The 27,225-nt window shown below is 40.4% G+C and overlaps 1 protein-coding gene across 5 annotated transcripts in view; it reads right to left on the reverse strand.

The window, feature by feature from the left end:
• tmtc1 (transmembrane O-mannosyltransferase targeting cadherins 1) overlaps window positions 1-27,225 on the reverse strand; it is a 114,845-nt gene that overhangs the window by 26,929 nt on the left and 60,691 nt on the right. For all 5 annotated transcript variants that reach the window (XM_028043538.1, XM_028043541.1, XM_028043542.1 and 2 more), the window contains 6 exons: window positions 21,399-21,502; window positions 19,896-20,085; window positions 14,964-15,085; window positions 10,707-10,874; window positions 8,410-8,523; window positions 3,972-4,115 (listed from right to left, as the gene is read on the reverse strand). In XM_028043538.1, coding sequence (XP_027899339.1) covers window positions 3,972-4,115; window positions 8,410-8,523; window positions 10,707-10,874; window positions 14,964-15,085; window positions 19,896-20,085; window positions 21,399-21,502 — 842 coding nt within the window. The remainder of the gene's footprint in view (window positions 1-3,971; window positions 4,116-8,409; window positions 8,524-10,706; window positions 10,875-14,963; window positions 15,086-19,895; window positions 20,086-21,398; window positions 21,503-27,225) is intronic.

Raw genomic sequence — 27,225 nt, forward strand, 5'->3', positions numbered from 1 at the left:
GGCAAAGTGAATTGGGCCTGCTCTGCTCTGACTATTTAGTGAAGGTTTGGTGTTGAATGAATGACTGTGTCAGACTGGTAGCAGTGCTGGGAAAGCAGGTGAAGCTAATAGTACAGGTAATAGTACAACATACAGTGTAACGTAATGCTGAAAGTGTGTACTCTCTACATGTTCTATATAGTTGTACCCAACTGTAATGACAGTTGCTATGTCAGTTGGTAGTGGTTGCTATGACAACTATAATAAACAAGCCAGAATCTTAGAGCCACCTATCACAACACAACACAGAATAAGAGTCGCTAAATGTATTATTACTTATTGTTTTGATAAAAAGTCTCTAGAGGAGTCTGAATAGTCAATAAACATAGCAACAAAGTGAATAAGTTGACAACAGTGTTTCTTTTGTCCTGGTCACAACCCCACCTGTCAGACAGACTGTTTTTGACGCTGTCAGTCAAAATGACCTACAACAAAAAGGTCTAGCAGAAGGGTTTCAAACAGAAACCCTTCTGCTTTCTGTTTGAAAGAGAGCAGAAGGGTTACAAGTTTTGAGAACAAAGATATGAAGTCCTGCTTTCAAACTGAAAATATAGTTTTCACTTTGAAAACTACATTTTCAAACTGACAAGTACTAAAAGTTTTGAGAACAAAATACATGAAATCTTGCTACCATACTGAAAATGTGTGCTCTCGACTTATGACAGTAAAATTAACCCATAAATATGATTTGGTTCAGTAAGTTGAGAATTTATTGTTCACCATGATGATGAATACAATCTGTATTATCTGCGGAATCATTGCTTGTAATTATATTGATTTCAACCTTGTTTTTAATTATTTTCTATATTTTGGGATTTTGAGATTGTTTTCCCCCTCAATACTGTAGGAGTGGTCACAGGACCACTTTTCAGCTTGAAGTCAAAAAGATGTTTGTTCTGAAAAAACAAACCCTCAAAAAATGGGATGCCCACCTTATACACCGTGTTCCAAATTATTATGTAAATTGGATTTAAGTGTTATAAAGATTACATTTTTTGTTGTGCTATTAAATTTATAGATGGTATTGTGTGTCAGGGCTCTTTGAATCTAATTTTAATATAATTAATTTCAGAGAGCTGGGTTGATTAGTTTGTCTGATGAGCTCAATTAAAGGAAATCTACTTAAGAAGGATGTTCCACATTATTAAAGGCCACAGGTTTCAAGCAATATGGGAAAGAGAAAAGATCTCTCTGCTGACAAAAATCATCAGATAGTATAGTGCCGTATGACAAGGTATGAAAACATTAGATATTTAACGAAAACTGAAGCGTTATCGTACTGTGAAGAGATTTGTGGCTGATTCAGAACAAAGATGGGTTTGTAAGGATAAAGGCAGAATGAGGAAGGTTTCTGTTAGACAAATTCATGGGATTAAGAGAGCAGCTGTTAAAATGCCCTTACAAAGCAGCAAACAGTTATTTGAAGCTGCTGGTGCCTCTGGAACCTCAAGGTGGAGGATCCTCCAGAGGCTTGCGGTGCATGAACCTACTATTGGGCCCCTAACCAGAGCTCACAAGCAGAAACGGCCGCAGTGGGCCCAGATGTACATGAAGATTCATTTTCAAACAGACTTGTTCACTGATGACTACTGTACAATCCTGAATGGTCCAGATGGATGCAGTAGTGGATTGGTGGTGGATGGTCACCACGTCCCAACACGACTGTGACATCAGCAAGGAGGTGGTGGAGTCATGCTTTGGGCCGAAATCATGGTGAGAGAGAGAGAGCTGGTTGGCCCCTTCAGAGTCCCCGAAGGTGTGAAAATGACCTCAGCAAAGTAAATGGACTTTCTGACTGATCACTTTCTTTCATGTTCAAAAAGAAGAGCCAGACCTTCAGTAGCAAAATCATCTTCATGCATGACAATGCAACCATCTCATGCTGCAAGGAATGCCACTGTGTCATTGGCTGCTATGGGCATAAAAGGGGAGAAACTCATGGTGTGGTCACCATCCTCCTCTGACCTCTGACCTTGACCCTATTGAGAACCTTTGGAGTTTCCTCAAGCAGAAGATCTGAGGGTGGAATGCAGTTCATATCAAACCAGCAGCTCTGGGAAGGTATTCTGACATCCTGCAAAGAAATTCAAGCAGAAACTTTCCACAAACTCACAAGTTCAATGGATGCAAGAATCCAATGTTAATTGATCCAATGGAACTCGGTCTGTTAAGATGTTTTGATTGAAATAGCTTTTGATTTTAGTACATGTGACCACTTAATGCTGCACATTCAAAGAATGACTGTTTGCAGTTCTATATAATCCATAAAATGTTTAGAAAATCTGCTGTGCATAATAATTTGGAAAAGTGCATTTTGAGCTTTTTACTTTTGAAAAAAATACTGTTCTCATGGGAAGCTTTGTTGAGTAAAATTTTATTTACACTGTAATAGTTCATGACTTGAAAATTATACTGACCATCATTTACATTGACCATTTAAGAAAATCAGAGAAAATATCACTTGCATAATAATTTGGAACACGGTGTAATTTGTTCCTGCAGCCAGCCCTAGTTCTGTCTATATCAGCATGTCTCTTCTCCACCTGTATGCTTATACCCACTTCACTTTTCACCACCATTTGCTCCTACATAGACACAAGGCAGCAGCTTAGAGAAAGCCGTGTTATCGGACCAGTCAATTTAAGGATGAATATTCACCCCCTCCGAAAAATGACAAATGCAGACATCATAATCAATCAATGAAATCCCCCCGGAATACTTGGACCAAACTTCAAAATTGGACTTTATGCTGCTAGTATTTAGCATTCGTCAACAATGGCTATGAGTCTGTTTGGATTTATAGGCAGAAGTGAAAAAGTTGTGCAACATAAATAATCACCAGGCCGAAACACGTCATGCTAAATGGTAAAACATAATTTACCAACACTTTGCGGCAGATAATTTGCCTCGAAGAATTATAATAAGTTATTGAAATCATTGGATGAATCTTGACTGCCCTATTGGCTGTTTTCTTTCCATTATGTGTCAATTTTTCCTCTGTCTTTACATTCTCTCGCCTTTGTAATAATGTTTTGAATGGAAACTTGACTGTGTTCTGTCATGCAGCATAGCTGACTGAGTGCTATTAACTTAAGGAGCTTGTCAAGTATTTATATTTCAAAACAGAACCGCATGAAGTGTATTTGGCATCTCACTCTCGACTCTGTTTGGACTGTTTGTCTTTCCCATTTTGGTATAGCCCCACCATCTTTATTAGTGTGTCAAGTGGCTCCACTTAAGAATGACTAATGGCGCTCTCTTCAGGATGGTTCCCAAGCTACAACACTGAAAGAAGGTCTGAGTGGATGATGTTAGTAAATCGACTGAAACAAATTTTAATCTAATAAACCAGTAATCAACAATTTATTGTAAGTCAATTAATTGTTTGCTTCCCTATTGACAAAATTGCTCACCACTACATGTCACTGTGTGAGCTCTGAGCTGCTCTTTTAGCAGCAGGCAGTGGCATCCACAGTTTAAAACTGAGCACTTGTGGAGGTATTTCACCCAACTGTAATGGGTCTGACATCATGCACTCTTTAGGTCACTGCATATGAACTATGTAAAGCTGTGCAATACTATTCATTGAATGTAAATTCAACTCAGTGCAGTTATAATCACATGCTGGCAGAGTGGTGTGGGTCAAGGGTCACAAGGCATCTTGTCTTGTTCAGCTTGCAGTCAAATTTGCTGATGATGTTCCAAAATTAATATCACATCACAAAACCTGCTGATCCTATGAGCTGATCTTGAGATTCAAAATGGTATTGAAGTTGGAATAACAGTTCTAATGTGCTCAACAAAAATGCAGCATGCAAGACTTCCAAAATTAGTTTTTTCCAGACTTGTGGTTGTCCCACCCGAGGACCCGCCTCCACCTACCTCCCCCGGAGATGTTGTTTATTGTGATCTCTGTTGTGATTAAATCTTACTTGAGAAGATTTCCCAGGTTAAAAAGAGCCCGGTTATGATGAGGGTTGGTCTGCAGGGCTTTCCTGTAGTAACGCTCTGCCTCATCTGGGCTGCGGGTCAGAGTTCCCAGATTGTTCATGGCACTGGCGTGACGGGGGCATAACCTGTGAGCCAAGGAGTGAAGATTTGAGCTTAGACTTTTTCAAGGAAAATTGCCTTTATCAGAAAATCCTGAACAAACCTTCCTCAAGAAATCTGAAAAACATTTAGGGGTGCCACTCTCTGTAGTGTATACAACAGTGGCTCATCAACAAAAAGACACAGGTGTAACAAAAGGTGGTCTATCTGAGGAGCGAGGGGCCGGGGATCCTCACTCTAGGTCTCCTGGTGAAACACTGTCTTCATTTTGGTTCCTTTTTTTTCTCCTTTTTGATTTGACATGGTATTTCGGTCAATTTGAGTCTAAAAAAACCACATATATAATGCATTGCAATACTAATAATTTATGTGGTGGCTTATACTCTTAAACAGATTTTCTTGACTATATAAACAAGTGATGATTAAAATCTACTTTATAAGAGAATAAACTTTATGGTGTATCACACACACAAGGTTTTGTTTTCCCAAACAGTAATTTATTGACATAAGAAGGAACAGGAGACAAAAAAATGGCAGGATTGAAAAATTACACTGAAAGATTACTTTTGTAACTAAAGCTCCATTTGCTACCCTGCTACTTCAAAAGCAGCAGAAATGAACAAGGTAGATAACAAGTGACACATAAAAGCTTTGAATTCAGCAAACACAGGACTTCTGTTTTAGCTTTGTACCTTACAATCTAACTTCATGTGGCCTCACATACATGTTAGTGAAATTGTTTTACTTTGCCAAGAATGTTCGGGCTCCAAGGAGATCAAAGGCATAACACTATGTAACTTTAGATCAATCCAGCAGAGCTGTGCAGCGCAGTGGCTACAGTTTGTCATGCAAGGTTGGTTCAATGTTGTAAATGGCCTTGAGCAGAATTTATTTAGGCGCCCCTCTTCCTGTTAAGGACATCAGCACCACTAACAGTTTCAAAATCGATTTAGTGAAATTTGGGGCAGGGAGTATAGTTTAATTGGCCGAGCTTAGAAGCAGTCACTAATCAATCTAATTTACTGAGATGTATTTTTGAACAAAAATCAAACACAAAAATCATCCTCATAGCATCAGATTGTAGCAACAAAACAAATTAAAGCCGCACAGCAGCGTCATGCGGCCCTCGCAGCTCAGCGGTGTTCCGGCCTATTGGCCACCGCGGGGTTCTGGCACCGCCGCCCGCCAGCCACCGCAGAAACTGTCACGCATTTTCCCCGCCCGTCCACCAAGCGATACACATGAATGCATTTGGCAGCGCTCCCCGACGACTCACAAAAAAACTGGTGCAAATCGGCTGATGTAGTGAGGAGATATATAGTACCTGCCAAAAGTTTGGACACACTTTCTCATTGAATTCAATGAGAAAGTGTGACCTTGCATTTGGAAGTTATTGTACCTTGATGTTTCATGGCAAATAGTCAAAGTTTGACACTTAGCTACGCCCACATGCTTTGATGTACGAGAAATCCTTTGATAACTTTTTACCTTTGATCCCTCAAGAGTGTGCTGAGTGATTGTGAAGTCTGTATCTGAAAAACTGTAGGAGGAGTTCGATCAGATACGTCTATAAAAAAGAGAAAATGACGACTTTAATCCAAAATGGCTGACTTCCTGTTGGGTTTAGAGCATAGATCCAAGAGACTTTTTTGTACGTCCTCACAAGATACACATGTGTACCAAGTTTCATAATTCTAGGTTAAAGCATGGCTTGGGGCTGATCATATAAAATATTCTAGGGGGCACTATAGAGAAATGAGGCCACGCCCACCAAAATTTGTTATGGATTCCTATCGGCAGGTGGATAAGGATCCATCCTAGTGAGTTTGGAGCAGCTCGACCCAAAACTGTGGAATTCAGAGCCAAACGTATGACAACAGCGTTACAGGTCACTTTGCAACGCCGCCACGCCCACCTGCTCCATCGAAGCTGATCGGGGTTGGAATCCACAACACACCAACATGTCTTCTGTCTCTGGACACAGTTTCATGTTGATTAGGTCAAAGGGGTAAGATAGCGACCGTTCACAGTAAAACATGACACTTCCTGTTCTCCGGGTGCGTGGCCTAAGTGATGTTATCATTTGACCATTGGGTATTGTAGGACACCTGATGATAATCAATCACTGAAAGTTTGGTGCTTTTGTGAGTATTTGTGTAGGAGATACAACAGTTTATTTTTTCCAGCCGAGTAGGTGAACTTTGACCCCTGGTAACGCCCCTTCAGCATGCTCAAAAACTCACCGTTTTGATAACTTTTAATCAGCCATGCCTTATGAACAGACTGACCAAGTTTGAAGCCGATCAATCGAAATCCCTAGGAAGAGTTCAATCAAATACGAAGGCTGCATATGTCAAAAATGGGGTCAAAATTGGAACTTCAATCCAAAATGGCTGACTTCCTGTGATACTTGCACTATGACATTAATTGTAATTTCTGAGCGTCTTGGGGAGCTCTACAAGTGTACCAAATTTCATGTCTCTACAATGAAGTAAGGGAATAAATAGCAGAGGGTCTTTTGAAAGTTGCTAGCTGGCGCCGTTGAGTCATTTCTTTTGCGATTTATGCGACGACCATAAAATACGAAATTTTTAAACAGGTTTGACGTGTCCGCCAAGTTTGGTGAGTTTTTGAATATGATATAGCCCCCAAAAAGGCCCCCAAAGAGGGGGACAGAATCATAAGAATAAGAAACAGTATGAAAACAATAGGCCTTAGCAGCGCTTTGCTGCTCGGGCCTAAATATGAAGAATCTTACACTTAAATCTTAAACAATTTAAAATATTTAATCCCTGATAAAAGCATTAAATGAAATTTAACAGCAGTGTCATTCTCTGTAAACAAATGTTAAAATTCTAGCTCTATGGTCTGTGTTCAAATGTTTGCATTTATGGGGTCCCCTGCAGGTCTGGGGGGGCTTTTAGCAGTCGCTGAGTTCATTTATGCTTTAGGACGGCTCTAAATGTGACCAGCATTACATAATGTTTCTAGATTCACTGGCTGATCCACTTGCTTTACTAAAATACATAAAACAAAATTCATTATTTTAAGTGTACTTTTTGTTTGTTGTTTTTAAGACTCTTTAGTTGTGTTTAAATATTGTCAATGTAATATTTTTACATTTCCTGTCAACATTTTTTAATATAAAAACACAGTGGGCCACTGGTGGACCACCTGAGCGCCCCAACCACCAGGCTTAGCAAGTTTTCTGTGCGCTTTATGGTAACAACATTCTAACTATGAAGATTGTTTTTTGCACTTTTACAAATTAACCTTGCCAGCTCCTTAAATTTTTTAATTTAAATGTTAAACAATTTAAAATATTTTAATTTATATATACTGAAATCACTAAATCTAATTTAACAGCATTGTCATTCGCAATGAACAAATGTTACAATTCCAGTTGTATGGCCTGTGTTAAAATGTTAGTAATCAGCTACTTAGTTCATTTATGCTTTGCATTGTCTGTATATGTAACCAGCATTACATTATGTTTTAAGATCCACTTGCTGAAAACTTAAATAGGATTTAACAAACATGAAAAAAAGTGTTATTTTAATTTTATTTCTTTGTTGTTTTTAAGACACTAAGTATTATCAACAAGGTCTTCCAGTAACATCTGTTTTCTGTCACCAGGCTTAGAAAGTTAGCAAATTAAACTGCTAGCTAAAGTAAACAATGGTTCTCATAACCAGGGTTTCTGAAGGAAAATGAGAACCCAGCATATCATTTAAACTAATGACTGCTGTGAAAAAAGCATTTGTTGCTCAGCAGAAATGTGTAATTTTTGCTGAATTGAAAAGCAGGGGAAAAAAAGAAACAGAAATAGTGAGCATCCAAACTGATGATGACAAATTAATCGATGTTCTTCTCATTTAGTGTGAAATGTTTAGCTGTGAAAAGTTCCTAACTAATAAGAGTGTTCAAGGATACATGTGACATGTGATGTGCTACGAGTTTGTGCCACCACATGCTATTGGCAGAGCCAACTCAAAAAATAAATAAAAATAGTTCAGTACAGTTGACAATAGACCCTACTCAACACAAACATTGGCAAAAATGTGGAGTCACTACTCTTAGAATCTGTTTACCTTTGGTTTTACAATTGTAATGAAATAAATAATTACAACTATGGTATGAAGCTATATAGAAGTTTAAAAACTTTGCCTTTGCTGAATGTATTGCTGAAAGACATTGAAAAAGACATTGTTCAGGTTTGTTGCTACATAACATCTAAATTAACAAAGAATTCAGTTTGATTTATACAAAATAGCCTTCATTCTAGCTTAACGGAATATTTCAGTTCACACAGAGTCCCACCTGAGGGCTTTGTTGTAGTGGTAAATAGCTTCTTCATGTCGAGCGCTGTCTTTCAGAAAGTTGGCATAGTTGTAGTGGACTTTGGCATTGTGAGGCAGAGTCTTCAAACCAGAGCTGAAATGGCAGAAGAAAGATTTATAAAAAGAATCCTTCAAAAAAAGATTAACGATCTGTGTCTTTTACTTGAGTATGATTGTTTTGTGAACTAGTGATGCTTTAAACAACAATTATGCTGAACAATCTACGTGTGATCGGTATCCCTGACGGATCAACAACGGATTTTATGGCTGCTTTGCTGCAGAACTTAATTTGCCTGGACAGCCAACCGGACAGCTGGACCGAGGCCATCGAATCCTCCCTGTCAGACCCGCAGACTGCATGTAAACAACCTTTTATGTGCTGTGACGTGAGCTCAAAGTGCAACTACAGTTAACTTACCAAAAGATTGTATTTAAAAATAAAAAATAATAATGGAAAAACGGCTAAAGGCCAGGTCACTACAAAGAAAGCCTGCAGACACCGGTGGAAGGTTTCTCAGGGTGAGTTCCAGAACTCTGGTTTTTGAACACTGTTATATTACTATACATAGTATGCCACAAATTAGAATAGAATAGAATAGAATTCAACTTTATAGTCATTGCACTGTCACAAGTACAAGCAACTGAGATGTAGCATGCTTCAAAAAAGCATGCTACATCTGCAGACTGTGATTTACCTATTATAAATCACAGTCTGCAGCTGTGGTGAATACAATATGAAAGTGACGAGGTGGTGGACAGAGCTGACCCCACACTGAATAACTGCATCTTAACACCTAATGTAAAATTTTTTATGTTGGGCTATCTACTGGCTGAACAAAAATGTTTATTTTTGCTAGTGCAACTCAAGTCTATTTTCCTTTTATTGTGCTTGTAATTTACAAATAGCCCTAAAATGTTACTAGTGCACACAACACTTGTAATAAAGAACTTTTTTAATTTCCATGTGTTTTCTATCACTGGAGGGCTTAGAATGTATCCTTTCAAAGCCTGTAAATAACTCAAAACGACCAGAGCATACTTGTTTATGGTTTTATTGTGGCCATTCACATTTAAAAACAGCACCACCCTTCAGATTAGATAAGATAAGATAAATCTTTATTGTCATTGTCACAAGGACAACGAAATTTAAAAGGTGCCATCAGTCAGTGCATATGCTTAAAAACAAAAAATAACTGTCTCACAATTCACACACAATGTAAGAATGAACAAATAACTGTTAAAAAAAAAACCCAAAAAACTAATAAATAAGAACAGCCACATTCTCACATACATCATTCATGATGATTAATGGTTGTTTTTGATTGCATTTAGTTTTGTTATTGCTGTCGGGTAGAAACTGTCTCTGAGACGGTTGGTTCTGGTTCTGGTTGCTCTGTATCTTCTGCCTGAAGGCAGCAGTGTGAACAGAGAAGGTCCGGGGTGAGAAGTGTCCTTTGTGATGTGTTGTGCTTTTCTTAGACAGCGGTATACAAATATATATACAAAGACTAATACTTTCATTTCAGGCTATAGATATTAAGATGTTGTGTTATTGCAGGGGCAATTTTAAGTTAAGTGATCCATGAGTGTTTATTAAATGGGGCAAGTGGTCCTTGACTTGAAAAGGTTTGAGAAATACTGCAAAGAAAAAATATTTTACTTAGCAAATGACTTCTCTAAATAGTAATTACTTAGAGCCCCTTGACATATTAACTTGACATTAACAAAGACACAGCGGGACGGATTATCTGGGAAATGAAGGACAGGGAGAGTCTGACTAAAACTAACTCAATGTCAGACAAATTCTGGGGTTTTTGTCTGTTTATTTCCAAGCTCAAAAACTGCAACTTGCGACTCATTAAACCTGCAAGCGACTTTAGAAAAAAAAACAACCCAAAGCTGCTTATTATAATCGGACGTGGCGAGCGAAACTCAAAATAGTTCCTGTTTTTCAAGCAACAAAATGCACATCTCCCTCTTCCTTCCATTGTTTACGTTTCTGTCGCTGCTGATAACTGTCGCATAGAAATGGCGGTTACTCCCCAAGACGCGTAGAGGAAATAAAATTTAATTACAAAAGAAAATAGTAACACACAGTAACTCAAAGTGGTTTCGATAAGTAACTGTAGTCTGAGTACTGGATTTGAAATAGCAACGCGTTAGATTACTCGTTACTGAAAAAAGTGGCCCAACATCAGTGACTGACGGCAATAGAACCATTTTTGTGTGTAGAAATTGTACCTATTATAAATCACAGAAACGGAGAGACACACTCACCGAAAGAGGGCTTCCCTGGAGAGCCAGACGGTGTTCTGTTGGACGGTTTTCCAGGAGAAGAGCAGGATCAGCAGCAACATGAAGACACTGAGGAGTGTGGTGCCCCAGCGGCCTGCAACTGAAAAGAGTCGGCCTAGACCAGCAGCCACAAGAATACAATACCCCATACTGCAGAAGAAAAAGACAGAGGAAACAAGGAGTCAGGTAAGTTTCAGGATAACATTGTGTAACATAGGTTGCTATGATTGAAGATATTAGTTGGCTTACAAAAGAAACTCTTCAAAATAAGTTTTGAAAACTGCTGACTGAAGACACAGCAACATTTCAGGGGGCTTTGCATGTCAATCAACCTGTTCCAGTTATCCCTGAATTGAGCAATGGTAGCTTTCTGGGATGAGCTGATTATGCTGTGTTTAGTTGGTAATAATTTTTAATGCTTTTTGGCAAATCATCTCTTTCAAAATTTTAGATGTGTCCCTGGTTCAAAGCACCTCAATTAAATGCCTGAATTATCTCCTCAGTGCAGTCAAGTTCTCCAAAGTCCTGCTAATGATCTGAATATTTGACTCTAGTGTGTTCACTTTACATCTTCATTTATATTATTTTATAAACAGATCAGGGAGGAGCTTGTTTTTGTACACACTGTTTAGGGTTCCATACCTTTATATCAGATATTCTGATATAAAGAAACGGTACCATCATAACCACAACCCTTCATGGTCATGGAGGGCTGTGTTGTCTCAGATCAAGACAGCCCTCCACTTCCCTCCACCTCTGTCAGCAGCAGTAATATATATTATATTAGATCAATTTATATATATTTGTTTCTGATAGACACAAAAGGACAGTTATAAAAGTTCTGCACCGTCTCTCACCCAGATATTGCTGTTAAGCAAGTTTTTGTTATTTTTTGGTGCCGGCACAGCTGGCTGCTTGCAGACGCAGCTCCCGTCGTGTGTGATAATCTGTGTATATTTGCTGTAACCGATTAAGGATCCGTGCTTAAAGAACCCATAGATCATCAGTTAAGCTTTCCACAATGGCTGGATGTGGTTCTGTCGCTGTTCTCTGCGTTCTTCTGCTACTTTTTATACTCTTTGTTACGGAGAACATCGCCGAACGGAGTAGCGGCATTGTTTACGCACGTGAACAACTTATTGCGCTGTGTAAGCCTCTGCTGCTGCCCGGAGACGGGCCTGTGGTCCGGAGGAGTTACGGAGGAGACGACAGGGCTGCGGGTCTGGAGTTAAACGGAGGGAGAAGAGGAGACGGCACAAACCAGCGGTACTGGCGATTATTGTGGGGAACGTGAGGTCTTTGGGGAATAAGACAGATGAACTCACGGCGCTGGTTAGGACCCAGAAGGAGTACAGGGAGTGTAGTATCTTCTGCTTCACGGAAACCTGGCTACACTCGCTTATTCTGGACTACAGCGTGGAGCTCCCTGGATTTTCCTTGGTGTGGGGGGATAGGGACTTTTCCAAGAGTTGGAAGAAGAAGGGCAGCGGGATTGCACTTTATGTGAGTGAGAGGTGGTGTAATCCCGGTCATGTTAATGTGAAGGAACAGATTTGTGGCCCCCGGACATTGAACTTCTGGCTGTGGGAATGCGGCCGTATTATTTACCGAGGGAGTTTACGTCTGCCATTTTGATCGCTGTTTACATTCCCCCATCAGCTGATGCAGCGGTGGCCTGTGATGTCATCAGCTCTACCGCAGCCAAACTCCAGACTCAACACCCGGACACCTTCATGGTCATCACAGGTGACTTTAACCATGCCTCATTGGACAAAACTCTTCACAACTTCCAGCAGTATGTTGACTGTCCCACCAGGGAAAACAAAATGCTGGATCTCCTGTATGCTAATGCCAAAGATGCATACAGCGCCACAGCCATGCCCCCCCTTGGCAGGTCAGACCACATCTTGGTAAGGATGACTCCCAGGTATGTTCCTCTAGTGAGTAGGCAGCCTGTGCGCATCAGGACGGTGAGGAGGTGGACACAGGAGGCAGCTGAGGCACTGCAGGACTGCTTTGGGTCGACAGACTGGGATGTGCTCTGTGGGCCTCATGGGGAGGACATCGACAACATGTCTGACTGCATCACGGACTACATCAGATTCTGTGAGGACACTGTCATGCCAGCCCGGACCGTGCGTTGCTTCTCCAACAACAAACCCTGGATTACCAGTGACCTGAAGGCACTTCTAAACAAAAAGAAGATGGCTTTCAGGTCTGGAGATAAGGAGGAGCAGAGGAGAGTCCAGCGTGAACTCAGAGAGACACTGAGGACATGCAAGGACAACTACAGGAGGAAGCTTGAGTCCAAACACGAGCAGAACAGTGTGAAAGATGTGTGGAAAGGAATGAAGCACATCACTGGGATGAAGGGGAAGGACAGACAGACATCTGGGAGCCTGGATAGAGCAAACCAGTTTAACCAGTTTTTCAACAGGTTTAGCTCACCTCCTGCTACTCCCATACCACCACCAGCCCCCCACACATCCACACTGCCCCAAGTTGTTCAAACCACCTAAAGGCATTCTCCTGCACACCACCTCTCCTTCAGCCCTCCATCCTCCCTCCTCCCCCATCTCCACTGCAGACAACAACACCTACCCCCAGTTAACGGTGACTACAGGCCAGGTTGAGAGACAGTTGGAGCGATTACACCAGGGGAAGGCTGCAGGACCTGATGGCATTACACCACGGATCCTGAAGACCTGCTCTGGCCAGCTGTGCACCGTACTGGCACACATGTACAACTTGAGCTTGAGGCTGGAGAGAGTCCCGCTGCGGTGGAAGACATCACATGTGGTTCCTGTTCCCAAGAAGCCAAGGCCATCCGACCCAGAGGACTACAGACCAGTTGCTCTCACATCTCATGTGATGAAGGTCATTGAGAGACTGGTCCTGGCCCAGCTGAGGCCTAGGGTGAGGACGTTTCTAGACCCCCTGCAATTTGCCTACCAGCCCCACTTAGGAGTTGACGATGCCGTCATCTTCCTGCTGCAACGAGCACTGTCGCACCTGGATGGTGGAGGAGACACTGTGAGAATCACATTCTTTGATTTCTCCAGTGCCTTCAACAGCATCCAGCCTCTGCTACTGGGTGAGAAGCTGCGGAGGATGGGTGTCAACGACTGATTGAACAATGATTTAGCTTTTATTGTACAGTGAGATGGCATGTGGCAGGAAGGATTTCCTGTATCTGTCCCTACGACAGCGGAGCTAGAGCAGCCTATGTGAGAAGGTGCTCCGCTGTCTGTCCACTATGTGGTGGAGAGGGTGCTGTTTATTGTCCATAATAGACAGAACCTTCTTCAGTGTCCTCCTCTCCACCACAGTTTCCAGGGACTCCAGCCTTAGTCCCAGTACAGAGCCAGCTTTCCTGATGATTTTGTCCAGTCTATTAGAGTCGCTGGCTCTGATGCTGCTTCCCCAGCACACAGCAGCAAAGAAGATGGCACCGGCAACAACACTGTGATAAAAGGTCTCCAACATCTTGCTGCACACATTGAAGGATCTCAGCTAAAAAATAGAGTCTGCTCATCCCCTTCTTGCACACAGCGTCAGTGTTAGATGCCCAGTCCAGTCTGTTGCCGATTACAACTCCCAGGTATTTGTAATCCTCCACCTCCTCCACCACTTCCCCTTTGATCTTCAGTGGCCGTGAAGATGTCTTCTTCCTTCTGAAGTCGATCACCATCTCTCTGGTCTTACTAATGTTGAGCCTCAGGTGATTCTGCTCAGACCACTCCACAAAGCTGTCCACCAGTGTCCTGTACTCCCCCTCCCCTCCATCCCCTATACACCCGACAACCGCTGAGTCATCAGAAAACTTCTGTAGGTGACATGACTCAGAGTTGTACTGGAAATCAGTGGTGTACAGGGTGAAGAGAAAGGGAGAAAGCACAGTTCCCTGTGGAGCTCCTACGTCACTGACCACCACATCAGACAGGACACTGCCCAGACGGACAAACTGTGGCCTGCCTGTCAAGTAGTCAGTAACCCAGGAGATCTGCATTTTTTGAATCTTTGCAAGGACTGCTCTTAAGTTGTTTCTTATATTAACAGCATTCTATATTTTATTTTTATTTTTTATTTTATCTACAACTACTACTCAGTGGTAGTTGTTATTGTGTCTTGCCTCTATGCTGTAACTGCGAAGTTACAGCATAGAGGCATAGAGGCTTTATTCATCCCCTGCTGGGATGAATAAAGTACTTCTATTCTAAAAAAATATAACACACTCACCTGGGCATGTAGAGAACTCTCTCAGCCACAACAAATCCCACTCTGAAGAAAAGATTACTGGCAGGAATGAAGGGAAATACAAGAAAAAAAATTCCTACCAACACCTCCTTTTTCTCCTGCCTCTGTAGGTGAAAAAGAAGAGGATGATCAGAGCAAAAACACAATCAACATAAGTAGAACAGCACTCACTTGTGAGGAAAATGTCATAGAGTTTCAAAACCCCTCAGTCAATCATTCAGTCAACATCATTTATTTATTAGGTTTATTTGACAGGGACAGACAAACTAAATAAAACAGCAGTCCCATGCTTGTATTATGGTGCTTACTGTAAGCTAATTTGGAGCACTTGTCCTACTTCCACATATGGTTTTTAAACAGTATATCTAAAAACTATTAGTAAATTAAATGATTATAGTCATGGTCATTATGTCCTTATGAAAAATCCAAAAATTATTTAAGAAATTATTTTACTTCCATTATGGAGTCAGAACCATTAAGCTAGCAGGAGCATTCCTTCAGTTGATGGTGTGCCTAGTGTTAGTTCTCCTGTTTCATTCATTTTGTCTATCTGCACATTTTGGAAACATTTTCTCTTTATATGTCCAGTCTGCACAGATACAACAACCAGCAGTACTAGTTAAAACTGTGAAGAACACTTTAGCTTTTGTTTCAGTGCTTTAATACTCAGAAGTCAATTGAAAGCTTGGTAGTAGTTCCAATATTTAACATTTTCCTTTAACCTCTTAACAGTCACCCCCAAAATACTTACATTTAAGTCACTAGGTCCATAAGGACAGTGGTGTCTTTATGACAGTTGAGGGGTTGTAAGATAAGGAAAACTTAAATATTTTTAAATTTTTCTCAGTAGCTTGGGTGCATTTCTCAGAACATAATTTAAATTCTCCTACTTGTGCAAACTTCAAATCATTGTGTCACATGTGTACATAAAAAAACAGTTTCTCGTTCCATTGAGCAAGTTCCAAATGCTTTTGTACATCATACAAGTGATTATGGATGCCTCTCTGAGTTTTAATATATTTTCAGTTGCTTTAATCATGTTGTTCAAAAAGCATTAAACTGCTCCTTTTTGAATTGTCTTGACCTCCACAACATTTAAGCATAAGTCCATCATTTAAGTGTTAACATGCAAAGGGCTTGAACAAGTTGTCATAATGTCAATAGTATTTTTATACCTTTCTATTAGATATTTTTTCTAAATCTGTCCTGAATTGATAAATTGCTCCCAAGTAAATCTTGAATTTTTCTAACAAATAATGTGTGAAGCATTAGCTCAACCAACGTTCAACCAGTTTTCTGAAATAGATTGGAAGTGCATCTCACAAACCATCTGTTGGCAAGCATATGGTGTATTTAGCCAGAGCATGACACAATGTTAAAAATCCTACAGTAAAGGGCAAGGTCATGAATGGGGTCAACAGCCAGAGAGAAGGAAAGGAAGAGGAGTGAAGCTGTGACAGAGGAGTTAGAAGGCAAAACAGAATAAGGGAAGATGGAAGGACAAAGATAGAAAATTCCTTGGAAAAACATGTCTTCATTTGATGTTTTTTGTTTGTGTTTTTAGTCCAGTTGCAGAGATCATGTCGGTCAACAGCAAACACCTGTTTAAGAACTTTTGAATTTTCAATCAGAAATGACAACATAGCCTGGTTGAAGTTCTAGCCTCCTGAGTCATGTCTGTATGGTTACACTGTTGAACCAATCTTAAGCTTGGACCTAAAGACTCAGACAGTCTTGCCAAGGCAAATTAGAGGTGGTTAGCGTTTGATTTTACAGTAGTAAACAATGCCAGATGTATTTAACTGTATTTTTAAAAAGCATTTTCAGGCTTTGTTGATAATATAGAAACCTGTCAGTGTTGTAGCTACTGTGATGACTGATTGAGTCATGTGTGCAAGACAACAAGGGTGAAACAAACATTTAAACAAATGCTGACTTTATAAGATATTCATGTAGCGCACCATTCAAACTTTTGCTTTGTTTCTGCTTTCCAACTGAAGAGGATCTTGCCAGTGCAGAAAATACCTGATTGGCAACATTCAAGTCTCAACCTCAACTGGTCACTTGGAAGACCATGTCCATGTTGCACTCCCTCTTCAGCAAAGTCTGGAGACAGTGACTTGTTACTCTTGATCAACCCAGAGCAAAGAGTCCTTTTGTAACATGTATTTCTTCCACCATGGATAATCCCTCATGTGGACACATGATGTTGTTTTTTCAGATCTCCACAATACTTTTGAGGATATTGGACAGGAAATTAATAGTTTTTAACTGAATCCTAGTGAAAAAAATACTTTAGTATATTCCAAACATACTTACATTTGTGTAAGTACATTTTAAGTATACTAATTTTAAGTGTACTACATACTGTATAAATATATAGCATGCTTGTACCAGTTTTTGCCGGTGTTCTGTTTATCTGTGCTACCCGTAAATCTGTCCTACCTTGTGGTCATGCGCATGAGCACATCGGTGCTACATCACATACTGCTTACTCAGCAAATTTCTTATAAATACGTCCTACCTGTGGAAGTTTAATTTCATGTGTTTTATTTCGTCAAAGATTAAGGTAAGCTTTATTTAATTTTATTTTATACCTGGCTTTCATTAAGCTGCTGTATTACTCCATGTTTTTACTTTACATGACAGGCAGCTTGTAAATGGCTTTACTTTGCCATCTGCAAAGTTATTACCAATATAAACAAGTCAATGTTTGGCAGTTAATCAGAACAAAATACTGTTTTGTGGGCTATTTTGTAACTATATTTTAAAAATATTTTAGTTTAATTACGGTACACTCTTTTTTTATTATTAAACTTTGCTAAATAGATGTTTGTTGCAATATTATATGGGATTGAAGCTGTGTAATAGCAGTGTAATATTAGTATATATTAATCATATCCCATCATTTCAGTGACCTCCGCAGTTCGGTGGAGACATTGTGGCTGTGGTGCATCTAATAACAGACATACAACATATTAATGCACAAAAATGATCTGCAGTGATCTGTGTCTAATTTAATTCCAATAAAAACGTGTTTCCCCTGTCTGATAGTGTTTTATTCTTACAAACACCTCTGTATTTAAAATATTTTTTAAAAGGTAGGATATTCTAGTAAAAGGATTAGGTAATACATCTATAGCTTTTCATTTTAAACGGGTAGGATATTCAGATGAAGGAAGTGATCTTCTTGTGGTTTCGTCATATATATAAATTGTTCCAATGCTAAGCTAAGCATAACTCCTAAGCTTCCACTTCAGTCACTCAAATAATGTTATTTAATATATTTAACATTAACACAACCCGCTATAGTTTTCTGTTTGTAAACATGATAGTAGCAGTTTTGAACACGTAGCACTGACAGATAGACTTAGCTATCTATCTGTGCTACGGTAAGAAAATCTGACGAGGTAGCACTGATAGTCAGAACACCGGCTCATGTCTTTGTATTATTTGAATGTTGCTATTTGTGCTTCTTTCTGCGTCATTTCTTATCCTGACTTTCTGTCTAGTTTATTATTACTTTTAGAAATTGTGAAGTGCTCATTACTTTAGACCAATATTTAGCTTTATACTTTTTAGATTATTATCCAGGGAAACTGCTATTAGTCTATCAATAGAAATTCCTTCTAGCTTATAAATTATGGAATACTTATACTTACAACAGGAGCATCTAGTATATATTTTCACTCAACCCAGAACAGGAATGAAGTTTTTTAGAATAAAAAGTTCACAGCTTATTAGTTTACATACTTCAATCAACCTAGAACAGGAATCAAACCTATTAGTTAGAACAGTAAGATTCAGAGGAACTCCTATTAGATTAAACAGAGAAACTCCTGGTGTACCCATTCTTAGCCTGCCTAGCAACCCAGAACATGAACATTTAGTTTATATACTTCACTCAACCCAGAACAGGAAGTAGAACTAACTTAGAGTCCAGAGAAACTACTATTAGCTTATCTAGAAAAACTACTCATCAACATTTAGCACCGTCTACTTTATAGAATCAAACATGGAGAACCAACATTTAGTTTTATGCCTCACAAATCTTACCAAACATGGAGAACTAACATACTTTTTTTTGTTTGTTTTTTCCTTTGGTTTATTGTTTTATTTGTATTTCCTTCTAATTTATGTAAAGAACTTTGAATTGCTGTTGCTGAAAATATGCTATATAAATAAAATGATCTTACCTTACCTTTGATATGTAAAATATGTATTCCATTTGTGGAAATAAATCTACAGTTTAGTTTCTGTCAGTTCTGTCAAGATAAAAAAGAGGGCTAAGAAAATTTTTCTTTTATGTTGGTTAGTAAATTAATTTGACATAATTGTATCGCTGTTGACATCAGTTTGCTAAAATTTAAACCATGGCTCCTACGCCAAGTTCTACAAACAAACAAGCAGATTAGTCCAGTTTTTGTGGTTTAATGAAAGCTTAAAAATTACAGCGGCAGCAGTGCACCCCAACAAAGTAAATTAACACCGGTGTAAAACAACTTTAACCCTCTTATAGTCTGCTTTTCCTCACTCTCTGTGTTGCCTTTACTCTACATGCAAACTCGTTGCCATGGAAACCAATACAACGCCTCCGCTATCTGAGAGTAATATATTGACCAGAATGCCTTGCTCAATAGTCCGCTTCCTACTTTTGGAGCAGTCGCCGGTCCGCTTGGTGTTCACATGTATTCAAACCTCGTTAGAGTTCACTTCAACCCAACCGAGACCAAGGTTTTTAGATGTACCAGAGTTTGCTTTTTTGGTCTGCATTAGAGTTTGCATTCATACCTCCCCAAATGAACCAGAGCTTCTAGACAAACTACAGTTGGGAACAACTACTCGTTGGTAAAGTAACAAGAAAGTTGGACTAAGACACCACTTGTCAACCACATGTTACAATCTGGCTCTTACCTTTAGTGAGAAGAGGCAGTGCAAGCAGAGAGCAATCATCACTGCAGCCAGCAGTATGGTGGCCGCGTTGCGCACATCACCCAGAGATTCCACAAGGGGAATGCTGCCCACCTGCCAGTCATAGCACAGCACAACGGGAGCCAGCAGCAGCCAGGCATTAAAGGACAGCAGGTATGAGTAGGTAAGAAACCTGTCAGTAGAGGGCATAGAGTGAATTATTTGGTGAAGAGGACACACAGCTATGAGACAAATGAGATGTTTAAGAAGAAATGAAAAAAAGTTTATTACCCAACAAGTGAACAATTCAAATCAATTAATATATGAACTGGAGTTTTCATTTACAATTAGATTCCCCTGGTTAAATACATCTACTCACATACACTAATTTAAATCAGAATCAAAACTCCTTTTATTGTCATTGTGCAAGAAAAAAAACACAACTTTGAAAAGTAACTCTCAAAGGCAAGTCAAATAAATAAAATAAGTATATTTCAATAAATAAAATAAAAATAAAACATATAGCAGAAACACACAAACAACTGGGATGTTAAGAAAAAATAAACAATTTTTTAGATGGATTTGCTGTGTTCAGAGCAACAACAGCTCTTGGGTAGAAACTGTTTTTAATCTGTTTGTCCTTGACTTTATTACCCTGAAACACCTCCCTGAGGGCAGGAGTTTGTAGAGGTGGTGGCTAGGGTGTGAGGGGTCCTTGATGATGCTGCGGGCTCTCTGGAGGCAGCAGGTCCTGTGCATCTCCTCCAGAGATGAAAGAGGGCAGCCAATCAGTCTCTGGGCAGTGTGTATGACCCTCCGGAGCTGCTTCCTCTCTGCTGCAGTGCAGCTGGGGAACCACTGGTGAGATGCCATGACTCAACGCCAACTCCACAGAGCAGGGATAGAAGGACACCAAGAGCTCAGTTCTCAGGTGGTTCTTTCTCAGAACCCTCATGTTGTAGGTGCCCAGGAACCTGAAATTTGGCACCATCTCCACCCTCTCCCGATTTATAATGATGGGCTGAATGTCTGGTTTACACATCCTACAGTCGACAATCAGTTCCTTCGACTTTTGACCGATACAATTTACGTGGCCTACCACTTTCTGGCTGAGTTGATGTCGTTCCCAAACACTTCCATCTTCTCATAATACAGCTGACAGTTGACTGTGGAATATTTAGGAGTGAGGAAATTTCACGACTTGATTTGTTGCACAGGTGGCATCCTATCACAGATCCACACTGGAATTCACTGAGCTCCTGAGAGCGACCCATTCTTTCAGAAATGTTTGTAAAAACAGTCTGACATGCTGAGAGGTGGAGGGCGGAGGGCGGTAGAGAGACCAGTTGCTCTGTCTGTTTTAGATAAAGAGCCATGTTTTTTAAGGGGTCATGCATTGTATAAAACCAAATGAATTAAAAAGAAAAAGTCACCCTTCCATCTTTTCTCATCAGATCTGAATGCAGTCAAGTTATTTTATTATAGTTTGTGAGAGTGTGGACTAACCTGGTAAGCAGATGAGGTGAAAAGGAGGCAGGGTTGTCCTGTTCTGAAAAAAGAGGCATGGATCCTCCCATGAGCCACAGCCGAACTGACATTATCATCACCACCTGAAGGACAGATAGCATTTTAAAAACAATCCCAAGGTCTGGCAATTACCTACAGTATAGCGATGTGCATTAAAAAAAACTAAGAGCAATAGTCATGGGCGGATCTACTGGGGTGGCAGTTGCCACCCCAGCTGAGAGCCTTACCACCCCTGTTGCCACCCCAGCTGGCGCATGAAACTCCTTTTTCCGATAACATTGAATGCAACACAATGTAACCTGACACCTACTTCTAAGTAGCGAGAAGTGCGAGAGAAGGACAGAGCGCAAGGCAGCAGCATTGATATAAATGGATGGATATGTATGACTGGACATTACATGACTTATCGTGCGCCACACATGCGCCATTGCTGTCCATTGAGTCAGGAATATCGGTGGTCAGGAAAATACCACAGCCATGCAAAGAATCTGAAAAAAGGACGCAATATTTAGCGGTTAATTCAACCCTATGACAGCCATAGATAACAGGGTTAATGGGTTTCAGATTTAACAGGTGGGGAAAAAGTTTTAATTTAAAGAAGATATTGAGAAAGTGAGCAGAGAGTCAGTTATGCTAGCCTACCTGTTGCTAGCCTGCTATTGACTTTGATAACCTTAACATGGTGCGCAGTTCGGTGTGTTTTAGCTCCGTTAGCACTAAACTAGGACAACCTGCACACCAAGTCATCAGTAGAGCAGGTGTTTAAATCAGTTCATTAACCACCGCTGTGTTCAGGCAAATTTATTAATAATCGCAATATAGACATTAAGCCTGAAAACATAATGTAACAGACTGAATAATCTGTTTCGGTGTTTTTGCGTACTTTTTTTATGTGGGAAATGTTTGTTTTAATGTTGATTCCCCTGATAGGCTTGAATGTATTTCCGCTCTATCTGCTCGTTGAGCTGTTGTCTGTCGGTTGTCATGGCAACGGGTCAGTGTTTGTGTGTGTGTGTGTAGGGTAAAGCAGACATACAGAGCGAGAAAAAGCATAATATAAATGGTTTTATCTAGTTCTGTTCTTCACCTGTTTATCAGCTTTATTGTACCTTTATTGTGGCGCACTGCAGCCGCTGCTATTCCTAAAAGTTAAACAAGCGACAAAAACTGAACTAATTTCCTCCTTTGTTCGTAAAACGTGGCGATAATAACAGTCATCAAACTACGGCTCCTACAGCATATTTAAAATAAAACGATTTCCCAATAGCCCTTTCTTGCATCTTGACAGAACTAACAGAAACCAAACTGTTTATAGGTTTGTTTCAGGCAGAATTCATACAGCAAACATCAGTTTTCTCAGGTTTATTTTAAGCCGTATTTAATAGCTATATCTGATAAAAAATTATGGCGCTACTAATATTTTTGTGACAGATTTCTGCTCATCCTGCATTGGAATAGAATGGTTTTATGGACACAATGTATCACATAGCGACTAATTGTCGCTGTCCAATCCAGCAATACATATCAATTAGCAGCAGTATGAAAGATGTAAAGATTAAAAACTATACTACATTAAGAAATTATATTTAATCATCAGTGCTACACGAAGCTCATTTTGAAATAATGCAAGTTAAAAATATTTTGCAACAAGTAAATTAAGTCCAATGTTAGGTCTATGTACACTAAACGTGAGAATGAGACACTATATATATACAGTATATATATATATATACAGTATATCTATGTACACATGTGCAAATGAGACATTATAAATATATATGTATATAATGTCTCATTCTCACATTTAGTGTACATAGACCTAACATTGGACTTAATGTACTTGATTTACTTGTTATATATATATATATATACTGTATATATACACTGCTCAAAAAAATAAAGGGAACACTCAAATAACACATCCTAGATCTGAATGAAAGAAATATTCTCATTGAATACTTTGTTCTGTACAAAGTTCCATTTGCACAACAGCAGGTGAAATTGATTGTCAACCAGTGTTGCTTCCTAAGTGGACAGTTTGATTTCACAGAAGTTTGATTTACTTGGAGTTATATTGTGTTGTTTAAGTGTTCCCTTTATTTTTTTGAGCAGTATATATAACAAGTGATGGCAGCATCATGTATGTATGCTGCCACCCCTGAAAAATCCTTGCTCCCTCAACATTTTCTATCACTTTCAGAAAGTGAAACCCATAGATCATGTAGATTCCTTACACAGAATGAAATGTCATGGGTTAGAGTTCATAAAAAAACAATGATATATTTTCTCAGGACATAATATTACATTTAAAATAATGAAAAAAGGATATCTTAACCCAGAAATCTTCAGACTTCTGAAAAGTATGTGCATTAGCGTTCTCCTTTTTGGCAGCCTTCTGTGCTTTAGATGGCAATTTGAATCTACCTTGTCAGCTTGAATGGAAAGAATGGGAAGGAGAATTATATCCTTCCCATTATATTTTTCAGGCTTCACTTACAGGGCGAGCATAGCCTGAAGAGTATGAGGATTGAAGAGCTTAGAGAAGTAAGAGTAAGGCCGGAGCACGCTCACCATGCGTCTGTCTACTCCATTAAAATGAAAGTTATGATGCTATGGTCCTCAACGTGGTTGACTTAGGTTCCATGCTTGGAAGCATTGGTTGAGTGGAATGAGGGTTTGCTTTTTTCAAACCCTCCTTAGATAAATAGATTAGATAGATTTGATTTATTGTACGAAATTAGTAGTACAGCTGTTCTTAGGCCATTTAAAAACAGACAAAACAGATAAGACTGGCATTGGGATTGGGGTTGAATGCGTATAGTTCCTGCAATTGTATGGGCTCCACTACTGTACATGCCATTTTCATTCATATTATTCTGTATTTGGAAATTAATTCTCTGAACAGTTCTATGTTTATTTTTCATACTTAACTGATTTAAAATTATATATATATATATATATATATATATATATATATATATATATATATATATATATATATACCAAAGACTGGTGAAGGAATGGTTACTTCGACATCCCCAGTCAACACTAAGCGCTAAACAACTAGTAGCTCAGTGTTCCAACATCCGCAAACGGCAACTGCTGTCACAACTTGAGATTGACGAGATACAACACAAATGCTACGGCAAAAAGGAGGAACCTGGATGTCAGAACTGTGGGGACTTAACTACAAGTCCCCACCCAGTCAGGGGATACACGGCCCCATTGAGCGAATCAGAGCTGAACGAGACAGCTGCTGACCTGAGAGAGAAAATCACGACCCGAATGACAACCAGACCTCCTCGGCGCCAATTACAACGGCTGAGTGAAGTACCATCAGAGATCATTGAGAATGTGAATGCAGCATTGAGAACAATCCCTACCAACAGAAACCAATGAGCTGATCTACAACTCAGCATCAGTGATCCTTGAGACACTTGGCTATAAGAGCAGCCATGAGACCCAATACCCACCATGGAAAAGACGGTTAGAGGCTAAAATCAAGGTATCAAGGAGGGAAGTGAGCCAATTGTTAGAGCTCCACAAGGGTACAATGAAAAGACCAGTACCCAGAAAGTACAGGCAGATGCCCATACCTGAAGCACTCGAAACTGCCAAACAGAGGCTCCAAGCCTTGGCCAGCTGCCTAAAGAGATACACAAGGGAGAATGAATGCAGAAGGATTAACCGGCTCTTCTCCACTCAACCAGCTAAGGTGTACTCTGAATGGCAGGGTAATAACAACAGAGTAGACCCACCAAGGCTGGAGACTGAACAATACTGGAAAGGCATATGGGAAAGGGAGGCGTCCCACAACAACAATGCACAGTGGTTGATCTCTCTACGAGAGGACCATAATAACCTCCCTGAGCAAGCCTTGGTAACCATCAATGTGACAGATGTCCAAGAAAGAGTCTCAGGTATGAAAAACTGCACAGCACCAGGCCCTGACATGATCCATGCCTACTGGCTAAAGAAACTCACTGCCCTCCATGAGCGACTGGCAGGCCAAATGAACCAGCTGCTACAAAGTGGAGCTCACCCTGAATGGTTAACTGAAGGGCGGACAATCCTAATCCAGAAGGATCCATCAAAGGGTCCAGTCCCACCCAACTACCGACCAATAACCTGCCTCTCCACAACATGGAAGCTCATGTCAGGCATCATAGCGGCCAAGATAAGCAAACACATGGACAAACACATGAGCACGGCACAGAAAGGTATCGGTATAAATAGCAGAGGAGCCAAACACCAACTCCTCGTAGACCGCACAGCTGCCCGAGACTGCAAAACCCGACACACCAACCTGTGCATGGCTTGGATTGATTACAAGAAAGCCTATGACTCAATGCCATATACTTGGATCATTGAATGCTTAGAGATGTATAACATCAACAGGACTCTGAGAGCCTTCATTGCAAACTCGATGAAGCTGTGGAAAACCACCCTTGAAGCCAACTGCAAACCACTTACACAAGTGTCCATCAAATGTGGCATATACCAAGGAGATGCTCTGTCCCCGCTACTGTTCTGCATAGGCCTGAACCCCCTCAGCCAAATTATCAACAAGACTGGCTACGGATACCGACTAAAAAATGGGGCCAACATCAGTCACCTTCTCTACATGGATGACATCAAGCTGTATGCCAAGAGTGAGCGAGACATCAACTCACTGATCCACACCACCAGGATCTACAGCACGGACATTGGGATGTCATGCGGACTAGAGAAGTGTGGTCGGCTGATCACCAAGAGGGGGAAGGTCATCCGCACAGAAGGGGTCTCACTCCCAGAAGGAACAATAGCAGACATAGAGGACAGTTACAAGTACCTGGTATACCACAAGCAAATGGCAACCTCGATGAGGCCACAAGGAAAGGAGCCACAGCTAAATACCTCCAACGAATAAGGCAAGTCCTGAGAAGCCAGCTCAATGGCAAGAACAAAATCTGTGCGATAAACAGCTATGCCCTGCCAGAAATCAGATACCCTGCTGGAATAATTAGCTGGCCAAAGGAGGAGATAAAAGCCACGGATATTAAGACTAGAAAACTACTAATGCATGGAGGGTTCCATCCCAAATCCAGCACCCTGAAACTATACACGAGCCGCAAGGAAGGAGGCAGAGGACTAGTGAGTGTGAGAACCACAGTCCAGGACGAAACAACTAAGATCCATAAATACATCAGGGACAAAGCCTCAACAGACAATGTGCTCAGTGAATATCTCAGACAACAGGGAACGGAGGTTGAGGTGCCAGAGATACCATCATGGCAGGACAAGCCCCTACATGGGATGTACCACCAGCAAATAACCCAAGTGGCTGATATCAGTAAATCCTACCAATGGCTGGAAAAAGCTGGACTCAAGGACAGCACAGAGGCCCTCATCCTGGCCGCCCAGGAACAGGCCCTAAACACCAGAGCAATAGAGGCCCAGATCTACCACACCAGACAAGACCCAAGGTGTAGGTTGTGCAAGGAGGCCCCTGAGACAGTCCAGCACATAACAGCAGGGTGCAAGATACTGGCAGGGAAAGCGTACATGGAACGACATAACCAAGTTGCAGGCATAGTGTACAGAAACATCTGTGCAGAATATGGACTGGAAACCCCGAGATCAAAGTGGGAAACACCCCCAAAGGTGGCGGAGAACGCCAGAGCTAAGATCCTGTGGGACTTCCAGATCCAGACAGACAAAATGGTAATGGCGAACCAGCCAGACATTGTCATAGTGGATAAACAACAGAGGAAAGCCGTTGTGGTAGATGTAGCAATACCAAGCGACTGCAACATCAGGAAAAAGG

The sequence above is a fragment of the Xiphophorus couchianus genome, chromosome 17 (genome assembly GCF_001444195.1).
Source record: "Xiphophorus couchianus chromosome 17, X_couchianus-1.0, whole genome shotgun sequence".
NCBI lineage: Eukaryota > Metazoa > Chordata > Actinopteri > Cyprinodontiformes > Poeciliidae > Xiphophorus > Xiphophorus couchianus.